The sequence below is a fragment of the Hetaerina americana genome, unplaced genomic scaffold (assembly GCF_022747635.1).
Source record: "Hetaerina americana unplaced genomic scaffold, ioHetAmer1.1.p SCAF_16, whole genome shotgun sequence".
NCBI classification, from domain to species: Eukaryota; Metazoa; Arthropoda; class Insecta; order Odonata; family Calopterygidae; genus Hetaerina; species Hetaerina americana.
The window spans coordinates 5,579,749-5,597,980 of record NW_027286719.1 but is presented as its reverse complement, the minus strand read 5'-3'; the positions used below and the strand labels follow the sequence as shown (position 1 = coordinate 5,597,980).

General features: G+C 34.8%; 2 protein-coding genes across 3 annotated transcripts in view; one reads left to right on the top strand and one right to left on the bottom strand.

Moving 5' to 3' along the window:
* The window catches only part of Adk2 (Adenosine kinase 2), a 37,729-nt gene extending 29,672 nt beyond the window's left edge, over window positions 1-8,057 (top strand). For both annotated transcript variants that reach the window (XM_071584047.1, XM_071584048.1), the window contains exon 8: window positions 1,088-8,057. In XM_071584047.1, coding sequence (XP_071440148.1) covers window positions 1,088-1,224 — 137 coding nt within the window. In that variant the 3' untranslated portion in view covers window positions 1,225-8,057. The remainder of the gene's footprint in view (window positions 1-1,087) is intronic.
* Window positions 8,058-11,895: 3,838 nt separating this feature from the next.
* On the bottom strand, window positions 11,896-17,264 carry jdp (DnaJ domain-containing protein). The gene is made up of 4 exons (XM_071584046.1): window positions 17,093-17,264; window positions 16,913-17,014; window positions 16,620-16,736; window positions 11,896-15,863 (listed from the first exon to the last, which is right to left on the bottom strand). The coding sequence occupies exons 1-4, from the start codon at window positions 17,177-17,179 to the stop codon at window positions 15,645-15,647; spliced, it is 525 nt and encodes a 174-aa protein (XP_071440147.1). The 5' UTR covers window positions 17,180-17,264; the 3' UTR covers window positions 11,896-15,644.
* Between the last annotated feature and the right edge of the window lie 968 nt (window positions 17,265-18,232).

Here is an 18,232-nt window from a genome sequence, read left to right as displayed (position 1 = left end):
ATCGGTTGGATCCATCATTCATTTACATATGTGATGTATCTTGTTGCTTAAATAGAGGAGTGTGGTAGTCCAGGGGGTAGAGAGCACTGGACAGCTGACTAGTGGAGCCAGGTTTGATTGTGTGTGACACCTGAGGCCAGCATCAGCTTCACTCATGCCGTGCGATGGCTGTTCTGACAGAGGAATTGCCAAGGGACCACGACAACACACTTCATATTGATTCTAAATCTGATCATTTCCTCTATAAGTTTGTAATGATTTATAATCAGGATTTCCCTTCAAAAACCATTACCTCTAAGCAAGATCATAGAAATATCTAATTTCCACCAGCGCTACTTGATAGGGATGCAAGGGTAAGAAATCTACATTTTCAGTGCAAATTTTTGGACTCGTCCCTCCATAAAAAGTTAAGAGAGCTTCTTAAAAAATACAAGCTTGAGATTAATGCGTTTAAGTGGAATTCCTTCAGTCAGCATTTATCAACATCAAGTAATCTCAGCAAGGATGCATGGAATGTTATGAATGAGAATAATTTGAGCCGAAAAAATCTTCCCTGCAGAAAGTTTAATCATATTCCAGTATAAAATCTGTTGATATTGCAAATCATTTGGATGGTCAATTTCAATTTGGGAAAAGCTAGAGTCTGCTGATTCATAGTCTAAAAATCTGTTCAAACTCAGCATTTCTCACACCATTCAACTCCAAAGAAGTTGAAAAAACCATGCTGACTTTTGAAAACAAATAGTCTGTAATGTAAATCATGAATTTTGATGAATTTTGAATGGAATCCTTCATTTGAATCTCAAAGCTTTGTGGGTTTCCAGTATTGCGTATACTTAATGCTAGTGTTAATATTATTTATTATTTAATTAAAGCAGGAGTATTGTCTACCCGCCTTCCCTTTATATTTCATACCAGTATTTGGCCAAAGAGAGGGTTCAGAAAAATTGGGAATGTTGAAACTTATGGTGGAAGTCCTCATTTCTAAATTAATTGCCTAAATTGTGTACTTTTTCTGTCAATGCAATCATATGGTATAAGTTGTTGTAATTATTCTGATTTCAATAAGATATTATTGCCTTTTCAGGGTTTTTAGCTAAGCTGGTGTGCAATAAGCCAATTGAGACATGCATGCGTTCTGCATTCTACACAGCAACCCATGTGATTCAGAGAGTTGGCTGCACGTGTGTCGGAACCCCTGATAAAGAAATTCTTCAAGACTAAATGACATTTACGAGTTCTTTGACAAACAAGATGGCCAATGAAGAATCTCAAATTTGTGGCATGGTACTTCAATTGTTCCTTGTAGTTAATGCTTAATTAAATGGTGATTCAATGAATCTACTTAATATTTGGTGTAAGGCTCATGGGAAATCTCAAAGAAGTAGGCAATCAAATTCCAAGTTCATATCATTTAATGGCTACAATACTTAAATTTCATATTTGCTATTGTCCTGATGTTTGTACAGTTTTTGTACCGATAAACTGCTTAAGGCTGAATGGAATAGTGGAATGAAACCCTTTTAGTCTGCTGCCTTCACTGTTTGTTCTTGGAACTGGTTAACTTGAGAAGCTGTTTTTAAGTAGCCTACCATTCCACCTGCTAATACTCGTGCAGTCATTATCTTCACCGTGCCTTACCGTTAATTCTTGGGGGTTTTTGCCACAAAAATCTGTGAAATATAAAAATAGACTTGAAAACATGTAATGGAATAACTTCTGATGCTCACAGTGAATGCCGCAATTATACATGCTTCATCGAATGTTTTTTTTCAATGTTAATTAGATATGTATGTGATTTTATGTACAGGAGAGCCTTTACATTATATTCACTGGGGGTGTGCAAAGCAGGGTATTTTTTCCCAAGGAATGAGTCATGATTTGTATCTTAAATGACTTATAATAATACATGGGCGTACTTACAGTTTGTGCAAATGTAACACACGATGTATACATGCATGCAGGTATAAGGTATGGCATGCAAAGTGTTGAATTCATGTGCTACCTAATATTAAACCACCTTTGATAAGTAAATGTTATGCACGTGAAACAATATCTTAATGAGGTATTTATGAGAATATTAATTAATATTTGCCATCGCTGTATTTAATATTTGTCTGTGGTTTCATGCAGCATAAAGAAGACTTAAAAGTGACTGCACCAAACCATTATTAAATCCAAGGGCTCGGAAGATAGTCTCAAGCGTGATTTTAAATATTCCATTACGTCAAAATAGGATAACTCACTTGGAGATCTAACTGTCATCCCTTATGACAGTCGTCACTTTAATGTGTCTCCTTATTCTTCATAGCTTCTTCTAATATTCTAAATAAGCTTCACAATATTTTTGCATAATGTATCAGTACTTTTAGTAATTGATTTCTAGCCAATAAGTCTTGCAGCTCATTTGCAATGTCTTTTTTTAATAAGGATACTGCAGCATGGCATTAGAGTTTTCAAAATAAAACTTTGTACATTGACATGTACTCTAAACTTAAATGTGACCTAGGTTTTATTGCGGTGCGGCATGATTACCATTAGGCCTGGTGGTGCTGCGCTGCAGTGAAACCTGGGTAGCATTGAAGTTTATTTTTCATGTGCATTGACAAAGTTTTATTTTGACATTGTTCATCATGGAATACTTCCGCAAAGTTACGCCCAAAACACTTATTTGAGGGGTTTCATTGTTCCAAATCATGTGGATGAATGAATATTTTCCAACGACATACATGATAATATGCGAAGGTTGAATTTGAATCTCTTGATTTGTCATTCTGTGCTAAAGTAAAGGTCTGCATGAAGAACCTACTACTCATCATGTTTTCTAATAAGTGTGCCTTAGCTTATCATCTCTGTATCCATTTCATAGTAATTGATAAATGATATTAGTTATTCATAAACTGATCAAAATGCCACCAAACTCTTTCAGTTGCTTGTATGTGCATGTGGTGCAATTCTAGTGTCCATGTATCTCCTAGATATTGGCGTTTGATGGTGCATGAGTGTACCTCAGCTCGCTGCATCCGAAGCAACATACTACAAAGGACTTCATCTAAAGAATAAAATTCTGTGTTCCGAACTTATCAGCTATCCAATACTATTGTGTATGTTTTGAAGTACCATTTCGGTGGATATATAATATCAGTCATGGGTAGAGTTTATGCGATCATTTGATGCTTAATCTTTTGAATTGATAATTTCTTTCAAATAATCTTGAAAACATTTTTATCATGCATTGCCCTCTTCTGTGTTTGAAATTATATGCCAGCACTAACAAAATTGCTCATTTTTTTGGCTTATGAATTTGGCCTTCAAGAAAGTTGTGATGTACATAACATTTTTGCAATTTCGTTGACAACTCTTCATGGCATGATTCAAGTTCTTAAAGTTACAACTGATTTTTGTCTAAATTGATAATAATGAAGCTTTGCACACCCCTACTAATATATGTCCCCCAAAGTGCGGAGGATTTTTTTTGCTGAAATGTGTTGACTAAATAGATACTCTTAGAAAAATCTGTTTTGTGATGTGGTTCCCCATACTTAAAGCATTTTAATGTATGATTACCTCTCCCTCTGCACTACTAAGGAACTACTCTTAAGAAGATCTCCGACACCAAGAAAAAGCAGGTTTTCAGTTGCACAATTAAACGTGGAGGTTTTCCATTGTGAATTAACTTCAGGATGGAATTCTCATTTCTCAAAAGAATTTTTGATCCTCTGGATGCTGGGCATAAGCTGCATTTGGCAATAGGGTCTACGCAATAATAGCCAAATCTTGGCTTGGAAATGTCTTTGTGCAAAATGTTTAGCAATTTAAGTAATGCTAATTTATTTTCATATTGAAATATTTTTATCTCAACAATTTACTTTTGAATCTATTTTTGGTATGCTTAGTGTGCTTTGACTTGTAAAGGCTGTAGCAAATTATTATGCAACACTTACCATCTCATGTATGGTTAATGCCCCGGAAATGACTCCAGTTAGATGCTATTTAGTTGATGTTCATGAGTACTCTTGTCTAGGAAAATGAACTCTAAGCAAGATCTCTAGGTTTCACTCCTCACACAATTTTCCTGGTAATTTTTGTTCAGAGTTTCACTTTTACCAAAAGTTTATCTATTCTTGAATGACATGTTTTCTTCCCAATCGCAGTTACAGCACTATTTAAGATAGAGTCATGAGATAAAACCTTTATCGTTGTTTGAAATGAATTGCTACAGTTGCCTATTTGAGAGACATGTGCTAGAGCGCAACTTCTCCCAAATTGGCAATGAGGTGATAGAGAAGTCTCAGTGTTTCGAGCAATGCCTTGCCTTTACATCCCCATTAAGACCACCAATAGTACCTCAATTTCAACAGCTGCCAACTTCCACGCACTAAATGCGATCCCCTATTCACTCTCCATCGCATTTGCTATGATCATTCAACACTCGTCCATCATTAAGATAACATCAAAGCCTCCCTTCTTAAATGTGACTTTCACCTTCCCTTCTCAACCACTGCATCATCCCTTTCTCTCCCCATACACTCGATGCCCTAAATCCAAAACCATTACACTGTCAAACCTCTATACCACCTTCTTCACCCGTACACATAAAGTGATGAACTTCCTTGGAGACCTTTTCCTCATCCTTCCGGACAGTCCCCTTCCCTTAAACCTTGCTTCCACATGCCCTAATATCTCTTACAAAGACCAGCCAATCTTCATAGCATTCTACATCCCACAATGTTGTACCAGTCATGATTTAATATGCACACCCACGGAAGTACATACACACATGTGTAGTTGGTGAGAGATAGAAGAAGAGCCTTGTGGTGTTGGATGCAGTTTTTTTAGATTTATTGTGAAGTAGAGGCGTCATGAAATGGAGAGTTCCTTCCGTAATGATTCTCATGTGATTGTTTTTGTGCCAATTTGATTGAATACTCAGCATATTGTTTCCATCAGGCTTTTTGAAATGAGGGTATTCCCATTTGTTTTACTTTGTATGTTGTTTGCACATTCAAGGAGGATAGAGTTTGAAATCCCTTTGGGTGGAAATGGACATTTCTCATTCTGTGGTATTTTCTCCAAATTAGTTTGATTTTGCTGGTGCATGATAGCAATTGTATGTCGTATGCAGGCCAGTAATTGGAAATTAACTCTTGAAAAATATGTGAATAAACTTAAAGAGCGAGTCGGGAAGAAGTTCATGAATTATCTCAGCGCCCATTTATCCAGGCAATTATGGCAGTGCTGAGTGCATCTTTAATGTTTGTAATATTTTGTGACCTAACACCTACAATTTCTATTTTATGTATGTTGATTATAAAAAGTGAATTGGGGAATATTTTGCCACTCTATCTGTGATCACCACTGTTAAAAATGCACCTTGAGAGAGCCGTATCCCCTGGGAGAATCTTGTCACTACTTGCCTGGGGTAGTGCCTCTTAAACTTAGGCTTATTATAATCGACGATCTGCGGTGATGATGAGCGGTTAATTTTTACATTCTTGTTGCAGTATGAAATGTTGACTCCTCTGAGTAATAGTCCTCATATTATTGAAAGTAAAATGTACGGTTTCATATCCGTTGGATTTCCTGGCCCAGTGAATCTTATATGTTGACGTGTTCAATATAGATTATCTCTTGATGCTGTCAGCTCCCCTTATTATAGGAATTAAACCCCATGAAAGACTTGCAAATGATACTTTAAATATCCTACCATTGGCGAATACCATTGATTTTCCACCCACTGAACTTGGTCAGAGTTTTTGTGTTGTTCTTTAATATCTGAGAATGTTATTACATTGTGTTCTGGTACAAAAATTTCGAATGTTGGTCTCATTTAAAATTGAATTATTTTGGAAAATGGAGCTAACAGAAAAATGCAGTTAACTTAGATGAAGTGACCCTTAGAAGTTTTTTGAATGTTTGTTTAGGTATTCATTACTACATTTCCATGCAATGAAAACTTGGGAAAGTGATCTTTTTATTTTTAAAATGCTTTGTTGCAGTTAATTGTAGCTACTAATGGATTGAAAAAATGCTATTGAATAACACCAATTAGCAGTGGCTTACCATAGTTAAATTTTAAATGTGGCTTTAATAGAGGAAATGGGTGCAAAACATTCTGAATAGGGATTTCTGAAATTCCTAGAAACTGCAGGAGATGTCGCAATGGTAACTTTCAACGGATTCATCTGCTAGTATGTAACAATTCCAGAGTGTAAAAATCATTCACCTTTCCTGGGTTCATCCCTCAATGTCCGGTCGAGTGCTTTAGCCAGTTAAGCTATCGAGGTGTCCTCTTAAACTCTTGGGGGCTTCAACGGAACAAGATGCTGTGATGAAATACCGTACATACAATTTCACAGGCATTCGTAGTTGTGTGCGATTCGCCACAGTCTGCAAGGTTAAAACCAACTTTCAACACTTCCGTTGTTTGTACCTTAGACAAATTCCTAGAAACTGTGGGGTAAGCCGCTGCAGTAACTTGTAACGGAGGCGTTTGCCGTTTAAGATGATACCTCGATAGCTTAACTGGCTCAAGCACTTAGCCGGGCATCAAGGGATCTGGGCTCGAATCCGGGTCAAGGGGAATGAGTTTTACTCTCTGAAATTGTTGCATTGAAAGGGATTTGTTACATTTTAAGTTTTCCAGTTTCTAATGATGTTCAAAGGAAAAAATAGTGGGTATTGCTTTTTTTAAATGTACTTGTGTGTGGTCCCATGGAGATAGTGGTACGCATTAAGGGGCTATGCCAAATGAATCTGCTGGTCGTATTGCAGTTAAGGGTCCAAATTATTTTGTAATTTTTGGAGCTCTTTTGTTAAACTGGTTTTTACAAACTTCAACTGCATTTCTGTGAAGTGCTGAACTATGCAATGTTAGTTTTTCATTCCAAATTTTTAACTCTTAATTACACCTAAGATTTTGTAAAAGTGTTCATTGAAATTTCCATCAGCCAGTTCAGTGTGGTGTTTCAGAGCCTGTAATTTGTAATGTTAGAAAAAAGCATGTTATTTTATTTAGAACACACTTAAGCTATTACAGTTAGGTAATTTAGTTAAATGCAGTTACATGGTTTTCCATTTGTAGTTGGTCTAGTATGTGCATTTGAAGTACTGAAATTATTTTGTTTTAATTCTAATTGTACTCATTTGTTTTTACGTTCATAATAAATGAAGCTGTAAAATTGTTTTAAACCCTTATATTATATCAGTATATCTCGGGTACCTGAATCAAAGAGCCTGCAAGTAAAAATTCCCTGATGTCAGTGAATTGATAATTATTAATAATCACTGTCAGGAGGAAAGCTCCTGCCTACTGACAGAAATGGCAATTAAAGTGGAAATAGCAATCTCTTGGCAGCATAGGCCACTTCTTGCATATGCAAAATCGGAGATATATTAGTTTCCAAACATACACAACTCTGATGATAATGGGTTATAGCTTACATATTTAAACTTAGAAGCACATGAATACCACTGTTTAAGTACAACAAAGTGGAAATTGTTTGTTTAATAATGAATTTAATGATTTCCAAAGTTTGAGAATTTTATCCTGCACAATAAATCTTCTGTCAATTGTTTGTTAAGACGGTGAGGTACTTCCAGAGTACATTTTTAGCTTTACTTGAAAGAGGAGATAAACTAAATGGTGCAAAATTTTGTAAGACCATGAGTTTTATTGGCGTTCCCAAATGACATGATTATTTTTTGTGAGTTTAGATTTAAGACTATCAATTTGATGGAAATGGCAGTCCTGACCTTGTAATGAGATAATTTCAAATGTGAATTTAGTGATCTGTTTTATTAATGCCAAAGATTTAAGAGGACTTTCATCTTGTATGACTTGTCCAAAAATTTTGAAATGTTTTCATGTTTTATTTACCATTCATTTGATTGGTAATATCTTATTTGTTGATTGGTTTTACATTGTTTTACATTCTTACACTCAAGGTTGTTAATAATGCTGTGGGCCACCTATGTGTACAATTTTGAGAATTTAAAATTCACATTGTATTTGCTACAAAAATTCCTGATTAAAAACTGATTTCATTGGCATCATACCTTTTGGATTTTTTTTAATATTTTAACCTTTTTCCTGGCATTCAATTCTCTTTATTTTTGTGAGAATTTCAGAGGAAAAAATGGTTCTTGGAATTTGAATCTGCATTCATCAATTTATAACGGAGTACTTTAGACAATCAACCTACTAAGGTGACTTCTTACACTGTGAATTTCCATAAATTGAAGGATCCTTGTTTGAATCCCAGTTTACGTAAATGATTTTTGTGCTATGAAATTCTCACATTTGTGTGCAGACTTAGCTGGGTAGCTAAAGTTAGTGTTGAAATATTTCCTACAATTTCTCGCCAAGTTCTTCTATTCATGTTAATGCCTTCCAAAAGATCCAGACATTCTTAAATTTTTATACCATATTGACAACATTTTTTTATGAGTAGTCAATCAAAATAAAGAGTGCTCCTCTTGTGTAACTATAATATCAGTAATATACATATAACATTAGTATATGAATAAGCAATGAGATTACTAAGTGAACTGCAGTTATTTGAATAAGCACCATTATATTTATGGGTTAGATGGAAGGAGGGACTGCCGCAGTCTCAATTTTGCCCAATTAAAGCCGAATTATTAATATATCTATAACAATATTCATGTAAGTATTACCAGTACATGCTTGTCCCTTATTGTATGGAAAATAATTAGTTTATGATTGAATAGCTTGAGTATTTGTCCTATTTGGGAACCCATTTGATTATGGTTCCAATTCAAACATGATATTGAGATTAACATGGAGATCTATTATGACTTTTGAGTGATTTGCTTAATGCCTTCTGCCACTGAATTTTCCATATTTTTGGGAAAGTTGGTTAATAATATGTTTTTTTACCAAAGTATTTAAGAAGCACCACCTCTTTGTTTTTCAATTAAAAAAATGCTTAACAGATGTTACCTACTTCTGAACTCTTTTTAGGACTAAGAATTTGGCTCTTAAGTAGAAAAGTTTTTTTAGGGCAAATTTGTGTTTCTAGTAATGTTAAATATGAATAACCGCTTGATCAACAAACAACAAATTGGTCTTGAATACATTGTAGTCGGGGAACTTTTGGGGGTACGTAAAATCTGGAAACGTCTGTAAATTCAATAAAAATCACCATGACAATTAGTTTGTTAATGAGGAGTATCCCTTTCACTGAAATACGGTGTCCATTGCTCTATGAAGGAAGGCTGAATATTTAATTTTTCATCGGGTTTTCCAGTTTCTCTTGCAATTATTACAGAATAAATGAAGTTTGATTCCTGATGATTGGTTTCCAGGCATCCTCGGGCAATATGCGCATCTCCCCATCACTAAACTCAATCAAGCCATGGAAGGTTAGGGTGTGTTTTGATCCAGAGGAAAATTATGGTTCACTCTCTTAAATTGGGAGAGGACTTTATCATTCTCTCCTGAGTAAGTAGGTGCTTAAGGCATATTTCCTACTAAAATTAATTTTAAAATGTGACAAAATTAAACCTTGTGATTTTCATACAATGACCTAGAAAATTACATTTTACGTGCGTGGATATTTTAGGAGTTGACAATGTCATTTAAAATAGCATATCTTTTCTTATGAAACAGGACAGAACTTCCCTAGTTCATTATGCTCATTGTCAATACCCTGTGCTCACCAGAAATGTTTTTTTAGTGGTTTGTTTTGCCCTTCGTCGACAATGGCAGGAGTTTAAAAATAATTGAAACAAATAATTGCAATGCAGCAATCTTCAAAGTGTAAAAATCATTCACCATGAGCAGGATTCGAACCTGGATCCCTCGATGTCGGGCCAAGTGCTTTAGCTGGTTAAGCTCCTGAGGCAACATTTTAGACTCCAAAATTTTGGCAGTTTCATAGGAACAATGTGTCGTGATGAAATACCGTACCTACAATGTCACAGGTATTCTTAGCTGTGCGCAATGGGCTTCAGTCCACTAGGTTAAAAGCCTACTTTTAAACACTAGGGTGTTTATCAATCTTAGATAAATTCTAAGAAACTGCAGATGACTCTATCAAAAGTTACTGTTGCAGCACCCTCTCCAGTTTCGTAGAAATATGGATTGATTTATATAAGGTATAATAGTAAAACCCTAATAAAACCAAAACAGATAATGCTTTTAAATTAATTTCAATCACGGGGACAAATTGTTGTTTACCTGATAAAAACAAGTTTTTCTTTAGGTGAATTAGGTATAGATATTTTAACTGACTCAATGGCTACACTGGATGTTGAGCATAAGGAATTGAATGTAGTTTTCCCCTTTCATGGATATATCTTCATGATAACTTTTGGTAGGTCTCGGAGATGGATGGTTTTGAAAACATCTTTTATGAGGGCTGGTTGGAGGCTGCGGAAAGAAATCCCCACGCTGCACGCAATCAATTCTTTACTGCTCCTGCTGCCTTCTGACCTATCCAATGTGAACAAGGTTTTGTTGGAACTTATTTCAACAAAAAATTTCCTAGCTTGAAAATTAACCGACTTGCCGACCCTGGTGGCGGCGGGGTAACGTCCTCGTCTGCCATTCCAAGGGTCGCGGGTTCGATTCCCGCCTGGGTGAGTTTCCCTGCACCTAGGGCTTGGGTGTTTGTAAATGTGACCATTGTTATCGTTGTTAATAGTTCGATGTAAAGGCCAAAATGTGCTGTTTTCGGACTAATACTGAATAAATAAATAAATAAAGGATTTTTGTTCATGCAGTGAAATTCTCTGGTTAAAAATACATATGGGCTTCAGGCAAAATCTCACAATATTTATTTTATTGTGGTCTCGAATTCAAAAATATACATTACTTCTGGCAGTGATGAAAAGCGCAGTTAATTTTTGTCATTTTCACCCACTTTCAATTCACAGGAATCATTAATTTCCATTAATCACAAGAGAAAGATCATCTCAAGAAGAGAGCAACGCCAACAGCTATCCGTTTGGTAACTTTGTGTCTTGAAAAGTGGAAATTTCTAACCTCCATGAGGCAACATGAAGGATATGAATAATAATCTGGTTTCAGAGAATGGCACCTTCAAGAGCTTCAGGGAAGACTATTGAAATTTATTCTTTGCCAGATATAGTATGGTGCATATTGTTTGAAACATTATTTTTTTAAATCCAACGAATTAATTTTTCATAACTACACACGATGATAATTTTGGGATTGCTTGGCACATCCAGGAGAAACCTAGCGATCCCAGGGTAATGATGAATGCAGGGATGCACAACACATGCTGAAAATCCACATGACAGAGAAAGTGTGGATACAAGGTCCCGCCAGACGTGAGGAAGCATATGCTAGGGTAACGCTTACATTGATGTACAGGAAATTAAAATTTACTTTAGAATAATATACTAATTACAGTTTACACTGCATATGTCCATTTAGCTAGAATAAATAAGACCCTTCAATTCCCAATAAATAAAAGCGTCATTAAGCACCCAGAAATTAATTCACCATGGGTGTTAACCCTAATTTATTTTTTTGCACACCAAAGTGATTCATTTATTCAGTATTATGAAGAATTTAATCGAGAAATCCACATACTTACACTTAGGATTATTAAAAACTCATTTTGTGATAAATGCTAAATTTTATATTGGTGGATTGGTACTCTCTCTAATGAGTTAAGATTTTTAATATTCTTAGTCTTATAATTACAAGTCCAAATACATTATGGATACATTACTCTAACATATCATTCCTGGGACTAAGTCTTTTGCCACATGAAATATTTAAAAATAATTGATGGGACTTTTTTTTGACATATTCAAGTTTATCACCAAATTCAGTTTATTTGCACAACAATAACAAATCAGAGAAGACAAAAAATGTGCAATATGTATATTTATTTTGATAAACAACTTATATAAATACATAAACTTTCTGAAATATAAAATACATTTGACACAATATTGCTAACAAAATAAATAAAACAAGGATAATCAAACTGGTATAACGACCAATATTGACTAAAATAAATCCATAGAAACATTAAAGAAAGTATACCACAATATTTCTCTTGATTCTAAGACAAACATCTAGATTTGTTTCATAAAATGTGCTTGCATTACAATGACATCTCACAACCAACTAATGCTGAGAAAACAATAACACTGGACCCCATCACCATGTGAGAAAATTCAGAGCTCTTGCTAAATCTAAATATTTTTTTAAATAAAGGAACCATAGGAATGTGTTATGGACAGTGATGAATACAGAACCAGGCTTCCTCCATCTCATCCATTCATTCCACTAAGTAAAACAATATGTTGACCCCTTTACGCACCTCTTGCAAAGACTATAAAGCCACGCACATTTAGTTCTAACAAAGAGGCTACCAGAGTACCACCAGAAAATAAATTCAATGACTAATACCCTGTTTCCCATGCCTCATTTACAACGCTCAAACAAGAAGAGGAGTTCTTTGCTCAAGGGGTAATACAGCAGTACATATATTATGCCTTTGTTTCTAAGTACGTTTAAAATTTTACCTTATGCACCTCCCTACTCAGCTGGAGAAAATGCCTGACATTGCACAACATAAACATTTAATTTTATTCTTACATGTTTTCCATTATGCTTATAGTATATATTGAACATTTTCATAAAAAATGTGTAGCATATTCTCATCCCATTGTGTCAAGTTAAGACTAGAGTAGGACTTGAAATATGTCAGACAGGTACAGTATAGCATTTACTCAGTGAACGTTTCCATTCACTGATTCCGACTACAAGTACAAATGTTTACAACACAGCAATTTCTTCTTGTTACAATAATCACAGATGCTCATTTCTGAGCATATAACATACATTTTAAAAACTACTAAGAAAATGATCATTTACCACCAGTTGAAGTGTGTTCATCATTCCCTGAAGATTATCAAAGCCAAAACCATTCTACAAAATGAGTATTATAAACATAAAGAACCAATACCCTTCCTTAATATAATAAATTTACTTCACAGTTAACATGAAACATCAAACACACATAGTATGATGCATAAAACATTTACTGGATACCCATCCAACGAGATACACTACTGACCAGCAGCTAAATCAAAGCTAAATATTGCACACAAAGAAACTAGTATTCGAGTCATTCTATGCAAAAGGGTCTGCCTTTCACAGTTTGTCAGCAGAAATTCATCCCATCCTCATCGTTAAATAGAGGGGGGGGGGACATTTCACCAGCAGAAAATACTATTCAATTCTTTGAACGCCAGAAAATAAAACCATATCACCTTAACAGGCATAACAGTACATAGTAGACTTTAGGTCAAAATAAAATATAGCATCCCATTCACTGATAGATATGCTTACTCTTCATATTGAGCGTGTTTTATTAAAAGAGATTCCAAAAATAAAATTGTCTTGACCATAAAAAGTTGACAGCCCTGACATATCATTACCTTAAAATATGTTAGCAGTTAAGATCACACACAGATTCATCGAATTGTTGAAACTAGAGAAAATAGAGCATACAATCCATTTACAGGGTAATGGCATAAATCCCCAAATTTTTCATTACACCATTCATTAATTCCAAACATCATACCTCCGCACCATTGAAACCCAGAATCTATTTTCATATGCTTTGTAAGATAGAAATACAAAATAGATATTCTAGAGTCTATTCCGCAGTAGAGACCAGTTACACTGAAATTTTCCCTAATACATGTGATTTGATTTGCTACATTTGAGAGCAAAATATTAATAGAAATGTATTTTTTTATTTGCAGACTCTTCTGATACTTTGGAAAGAGACACGCAAACATTATGAAGTTAAATGAAATTAGAGAACTTCAATAAAGGCGACATAATAGCTACAATTTTTGGTGGATGCAGACCCACCATCTTCGGAGGGAGAAAAAATAGAATTAACTCTCAGGGTGTGTATATCATTAGCATAAACCATTCGAGAAAACATTGTACCTTTGGGATTCTTTTCCATTTGTGATTTTGTATAATGATATACCTATGGTCTGCTTTATGTCAAAACGCGAGGAGCAAATAAAGATTACTGCTATACCATTCAAATATAAAATTATAACAAATATTATATCAATTATTTAAAGTTAGAAATCATACACACATTTGCTATGTGACCATCAGGACGAGATAAATCTGTAACTCATCGTTCCAATCAGGATCAGATTTTAAATAAGAGGGCCTGGAATGATATTGCCACAAAACTAATTGGGAGAACCCAGAAATTTATGCTGGAAAGACATCAATGATAAAATAAATTAATTGAAAAATTTAATGAAATTGCAATAATAAAAATTGTATTCCCTTAAAAAAAATAATCATATAAAGACATGGAAATTTCATGCATGAAACATTACAAAATAGCATATAAAAAATAGAATTTAATTGTTCACGCTACAAGAACCACTTTGGCAGGCAGTAAGTAACAAATAAGCAAAAACGATTTTAATAAATATAACCTTCATTTTAATAAATATAACCTTCATGGAAAGGAAAAACTGAACACACCATAGTTACAATATTATTTTGTATAATATATTAGATGTTAAGGAAACACAGCATCCACACATATAACGTTAGCTACCATCCACATTACGAAAACAGATTCTAAGTCCACTCCAAACTATCCTATTCTGTACACAATATATAGATTCTCTTCAGATCTACTTCCAACAACACACAAAATTCCATCAGAAGAGCAACAAAATATGTGGCTCTGATATTTTTGTTTGGTAAATTGATATAATTAACAAACACTTGTCTATACAATCTCTCCACACTTTAAAGTCATACAAAAATCTTAAAAACCATCGCCTTTCATTTTACCACAGTCTGTTAGGAATATCTCTTTTTGGCACTTTAAAATGGAAAATATTTTTTGTAAAATCTTAGAACAAATTGCCTGATATTCATTTTCCTAAAGCAATTCACCTAAATGCGTACGTCAGTTTATTTACTGCAGATAAATACATATTTACCAAAAACCAGTAAAAATAGTTTTAAAATTTTCAAAAGAACACCATTCAATCACAAAAAGTCGGCAATAACAGAGCACATGAATGAGAAGATCTAAACTATGGAGTGAATTTTGGTCACAAAATAAGAGTAAAATCACAGAGATGGATTAAGCACATGCAAACCTCATCCTTTACCCATCAAAAAATAGTAATAAAGCCTATTTGTAGGTGGATGTCTCAATGTTTGCATGTAATACTGCTTTTGAGTATTTTTAAGAACAAAAAAATAAGTGTTCCTAAAATATTAGCATCTTTTTATTATTTTTCATGCTCCCTGAATCTTTCTGATCTAAAATGTTAAATGAATCAATTAAATATATATGATTTCTATAGAAGACCATTCCTATCAAATATCAAGTCTTATTCATAACTAATCCCCTTTGCAGAGAATGACCCAAGTTAAGATACAGCCAAAATTTTTATCGGATACACTAATCTATAGAATGTTTAATTCCTTCCTATAACACATAGGACAAAGAATACCTACTCTATTCAACAAGACATGTTGAATATTGACAGTGGATAGAAGACATTACCACCCTTGGAGAAAAAGATAATTACTACATTATTCGGAGCAAAATGAACCACCGACAGATAGTTCAAATTTCATAATTGCGGAATTTGTTCACAACATCACTTGGTGGATCTGACTCCCATTTGATACCACCAACATTGCGATTGCCAAAATGTATATTTGCCCCACCTTCCGAAGCCCTCCGCTGACCTTCACGCGATGTAGAAGGGCCCACACTTGATGTTCCACCTTCTGCTGGCTGAATCATGCGATCTTTTGTCTTTGGAATCGACCAGTGCATTGACTGCATGGAGAGACAAATATTATTTCATTGAATACCCTGACTCTCCATAAAAACACTACATAAAATATCAATTACACAACTAACCCTTTGCGCCATATACTTTGTGCTCATGCGGAATATTATTATAATATATTGCATTAGTGCTCAGAGGTAAGTAATCCCTCAGCATTTCATCTTTCATTATTCAAGTTTACAACCGCACAGGGAACAAAAATTGACCTTTATTCTATTGCTTTAGCACGGTTCCTTAGCTTTCAATTTATTCAAATTTCATATTAGTTTAAAACTCCCAAACACAGGACGGACTGGTTTATTGGATCACAGTACCGAAGTTTAGAGGGTACAAGACTACAATCTCATGATTGCCGTATCAATAACTCTCGGTAATTCCGAACATCACGTAGGTATCTCTGAGTAACTGGTGCGAATTAAATTATGCAGTATTGCTCAATAATTTCTTGTGAATTAATAACAAGAGTGAGTCTCGATAATGTACTAAATCAGCTCAACAACTTACTTGAACAATATAACATTTGAACTGCGATTTCCCCGGATTGTACTCTGACACACAGAAATACCTGCCTAATTCTATAAAAAACAGAATAATTTACAATAGCTTATAATTCCTCTTATTTCACTGGGCATCAAATTGCCCCCCCCCCTTTCTATACCGCCTTTCGTTCCAACTCAAAATTTTGATTCCTGCAAGAAATTGGAAATGATTGTGATTTCAATTTGGAAAATAAATTTAATTACCTGCTGCACATGCTCTTTCATTCCGCACCACTGCTTGTAGCTTATTGTAATGCCACTGCGTCTCCATTTATCATAATTAAGTCGCTTCTCTGGATCACAGAGTATTTCTTTTGCTTCCTGTGAAAGAAGTAATACGATGGAATGTAGCATTCGCCTCAGCTGTCGCTTGGAATGAACTACTCCAAACGCAGTTTTATAAACGGAGGAAAATTTCGCAACCATAAGTTATGAACTCGATCACTCAGTGAATCAAGCAACGTAAAATTCATGAAGCTACGAATACTACTACTTACCTTCAGCTTCTGAAACTTCACCTCCGCCTCTTTGTCACCATTGTTTTTGTCTGGATGGTACTGCAAAGCCCTCACTTTATATTCCGTTTGTATTTGTTCCACCTAATTTCCACAGAAATGAATACAGATTGATACGTTTTGAAGTGAAATACAGTTTAAGGGTGCTACATTGATACCTACAGAAGAATCTTCATCACAGCCCAATATAAAATAGAAATCCTCTTCTTCTTTTCGTTTATAAGCTAGAATCTCATCAATTCCACTCATCTTAATCCAAGCACAATATCACCTGTTGAAGGAACCGCTTAACTGAACGACCGACCTCAAACAGCTGCCCTGGGAATCAAGAACCTGTACGGAAGATGTGAAATTGAATGATTTTTCCCTAAGATGCGCAGAGCGTTGCTCAATAGATGCATCGCTGTGGCAGAACTGGCAGCACTGTATTCCAAAACAATGAGTAGCATATTTTTTCGTCACGCCTGAAAAGCGGAGTTCGAAAAAATGTCGATTTGAAGGGAACTCCCTCCTTCCCTCTCAATGCTACCTGCTCTGCATTTAGCCGATATAATAATCTAGCTTTGCAATATTTTACTCGACAAAGTTTTCTACCGTGTAGCTGTATAGAAAATGAAATTTCTCGGCATGCGTTACGGGAATAAAAACAAAAATTTCCTTGGTGGGATGTCATCTCACACCGGCGTGTATTTAAGTGGTCCGTAATTATGTGGTCGATTTCAATCCAACATAAATCTCCGTTATTTATGAGCGGTCCCGCAGAGAGGAAAATTAAACATGAATGCGTTACTAGATGCAAGATTAAAAATACAAGTAAGGGTTCATATCTTATCGTAAGGGAAGATCTTCGACGAAACCCGGGTCGTACAATAAAGCTCTTCTGTGGGATAACATAGTGTATTTCATTTTGATATGAAGCAATTCCACAAAGTTACTATGGATACAATTAACCAAAACAAGTAAGGGTTAATTATAAATAGGCGAAGGAAATGTGAATAAAAAATTTGAACGGGATACTGCTTTCTGAATTTGTCAGAGTTCGTTCAGCAAAAGGAGCGATAATATGTAAATATTAAAGGAAATCTTTCGGTGGTTAGCTACGAGTTGTTACATTGGTCTCGCATTTGATTCTAGGCCATTCTCAGAGGCAGATAGTCTTGTATTACATTGAGGAAAGGTTTTTTCAAATTAAACTTGGAACACTAATATTACCATATAAAAAACTCAAAAAGTGAAAATGTCTTCATGTGTTTAAATATTCAAGATTTAATTTCACATTTATGAAAACATATGTGCCGAAAT